This window comes from Otolemur garnettii, unplaced genomic scaffold (assembly GCF_000181295.1).
Source record: "Otolemur garnettii isolate 467f Iridium unplaced genomic scaffold, OtoGar3 scaffold00008, whole genome shotgun sequence".
NCBI classification, from domain to species: domain Eukaryota; kingdom Metazoa; phylum Chordata; class Mammalia; order Primates; family Galagidae; genus Otolemur; species Otolemur garnettii.
The window spans coordinates 2119333-2122267 of NW_003852403.1; the positions used below are offsets into that span (position 1 = coordinate 2119333).

The 2935-nt window shown below is 47.9% G+C and overlaps 1 protein-coding gene across 1 annotated transcript in view; it reads right to left on the reverse strand.

The window, feature by feature from the left end:
• The window catches only part of CDHR1 (cadherin related family member 1), a 20629-nt gene that overhangs the window by 2651 nt on the left and 15043 nt on the right, over positions 1-2935 (reverse strand). Inside the window, exons 13-15 of the mRNA XM_003783504.1 lie at positions 2338-2502; positions 1781-1848; positions 1114-1342 (exon numbers count right to left, since the gene is read on the reverse strand). Of these exons, the coding sequence (XP_003783552.1) occupies positions 1114-1342; positions 1781-1848; positions 2338-2502 (462 nt within the window). The remainder of the gene's footprint in view (positions 1-1113; positions 1343-1780; positions 1849-2337; positions 2503-2935) is intronic.

Below are 2935 nucleotides of genomic sequence, written 5' to 3' on the forward strand. Positions count from 1 at the left end.
GAGCTATAATGACACCATGGCACTCTACCCAGGGAGACAGAGAGAGACCTTCTCTCTCTCTCTCTCAAAAAAAAAAAAAAATATATATATATATACATACACACACACATATATATATAATACCTGTCTCTCAGGTTAATTTAATTTTCAAAGAGAATCAATTACAAGTCAATCTGTTCCTTCTCCCCATCCATTCATTCTTTCAAGTATCTGTTCATCCTTTCTAGTAACTATTTATGAACTCTAAACAAGATTATCTATATTCCTCATCTCCCCTACCCCTCTACAATGAGATGTAAATTTCTGGATCCCACTGGGATCCTGGGTAATCATGCTGTGATTGTCCCCATGTGCACAGTAAATAAATCTTTTTCTTATTAATCTGCCTTACTGTGAGTTGAACTTTCCCCTCAATCCCACATTTGTTCAGTGAGTTGTCCAAGGAAACAGAGGTAGAAGGAAGGGTCTTGGGATTCAAAGTCAAGTCTGTTGGGTTTCAGAGTTCATACTTTTTTGCCACATGGAGAAGACAGTGAAGTACAGGGGGAAAGTCACTGCTCTGATGGCAGGCAGAACACCTGCATGAACTAAGGCAAAACCCCACATCTGACTCATTGGAGCCCCAGTTTTTCATTTGTAATGGGGAGATAACATGTTCTTTCTCAGAATTTACTTCTAGGCTGGGTGCCCATAGCACAGAGGTTACGGTACCAGCCACATACACCAAGGCTGGTGGGTTGAACTCAGCCCAGGCCAGCTAAACAACAATGACAACTACAACAAAAAATAGCTGGGTATTGTGGCGGGCACCTGTAGTCCCAGCTACTTGGAAGGCTGAGGCAAGAGAGTCACTTAAGCTCAAGAGTTTGAGGTTACTTTGAGCTGCAATGCCATGATACTCTACCGAGGACAACAAAATGAGACTGTCCCCCCCAAAAAGAGAAGTTACTTCTAGGTTGGGGTGGGGATGGGAATATGCAAAATGCCTTAAAGTCCCTTGTTCATGGTAAGAATCCGGTAAATTTTACTTGAAACTAACTTCTTATGCCCCAATATTTTTTGTAGCTGCTCTAACCAGGCATTTAGGGAAGCTCAGCTGTCTCTGAAACCTACCTCAATTTTTACAGGAGTCCCCAGCACCATCGTCTTCCTCTGGAAGTTCTTTGTAAACTGGGGATAATGGTCATTGACATCCAGGAGAGTGATGAACACCTCCGCAAGACTGTACTTGCCTTCCATGTCCTCTGCCTTCACATAGAAATTATACCTAGCAGTGGCCTCAGCATCCAGGCTGGCCCAAGGCTGGGTGTAGATAAGCCCAGTGTCTGGGTGGATCAGGAAGCTGCCAGGCACAGAGATTTCACTCATGGGTGTGCATACACATATGGGTGTGCACATGTGCACGTACACACACACGCCCCTGCAATCGGGGGCTGCACGAAGCAGTGAGTCATCCTGCCACTCATCACAGATGTCCCACCTACTCCCTCCCCTCCTTGTTTTCTGACTGGGGGAAGCACATCCATCCACCCATGAACTCATCCATCTATCACAGTTGAACTTAACAATCCCAATGGCAGCCTTTCCCTCTCCTCCCGTGGCCTGTCCTGGCCATAGCCCAGCCCTGGCTCTAGGCTGTGACAAAGACCTTCCTCACCAAGTGTATCCCTCAGACTGCTCACCTCCCTAGCCCAGACTCCTATCCCTCCCATGTCCCTCCACCATCAGTCTCCCAAGCCTCGGTGCCTGAGGCTCTGTCCAGGGTTCTGAAAGGACTTACAGCTCTGCCCCGGTCCCATAGATGGAGTATTTGACTTCGCCCCAGGGTCCTGTGTCTGGATCCACGGCCTGGAAGAGAGAAAGTTCCTGGTGGCATGTGCCTCTCTGTCAGAACACGCTGGCAGCTCTTGTGTGTGAGTGTTGCTTTTCATGGCAAAGCAAGGGAGTTTAGGGGTTGTCCCAACTGGGGGGGCAACTGATCTGCCAGCCTGTGCTGGAGTCCTAGTTTTCCTCCAAGGAGTTCTCAAGTGTTAAAGGAACCAAATAGTTTAGATCTGGAAAGCATTTATTCCACCTTCACAAGTGAGGAAGGAAAAAGAGGTGAGTCCCCTGCTCTGTGCCAGGGATTATGCCCTCACTACAGTCTTGTGAGGTGATGGCATCCCCATTATGTAGATGCAGAAACTGAGGCCAAGAGAGGGCAAGTCCCCAGTCCAAGGACAGCTAATGAGTGTGGGCTTTGCCATTCAAGCCAGAACCTGGATTGGTCTCACTTTTCAAGACCTCTTATCCCACCCCAGTCCCTGGGCCATTTACTGGGCCAGTCCTCCAACCCACCGTGACAGCCACAACGTTGGAGCCCCCTGGGGCGTTCTCGGGTATCCTGGCAATGAAGTAGTGGGAGGTGAACTTGGGGACATTGTCATTGGTGTCCAGGAGCTGGATCACAACATCTGCAGTGGAACTGAACTTCTCTGGGGTGTTCACCTCAATGGCCAGGACCTGGGAAGAAAGGGAAACAAGGACTTGACTGGTCGGACAATCACCCTGCAGAGACCCTCCCACCTCCATCTCCCCAGGGCTGGTTCAGCATCCACCTGCCATGTCTCCTGTTCTGACCCACAACTGCCAATCATCTGTAAGGGTCACCTTAAGCCCTGAAATCATCCTCCCGGCTGCCCACGGGCTTGCCACGCCCCCTTTCTTATCAATCCCATTTGTGTTGAGGTCAGTTGCTTTTGTTTCACTGATCTGCTTATTCCTTTCTAGTTACGGTTTTCCTGACTATTCTTACATGTTTATGGTTCCAGACAAAAACCAGTATAAATTTGTTAAGGCTTCTCACCACCTCTCCAAAGGAAATTCTATGGAAAAGTTAATTGAGGTGGCATTAAATTCTTTACTAACATAAGGAGAATTTGCGTCTTTTTTTTTT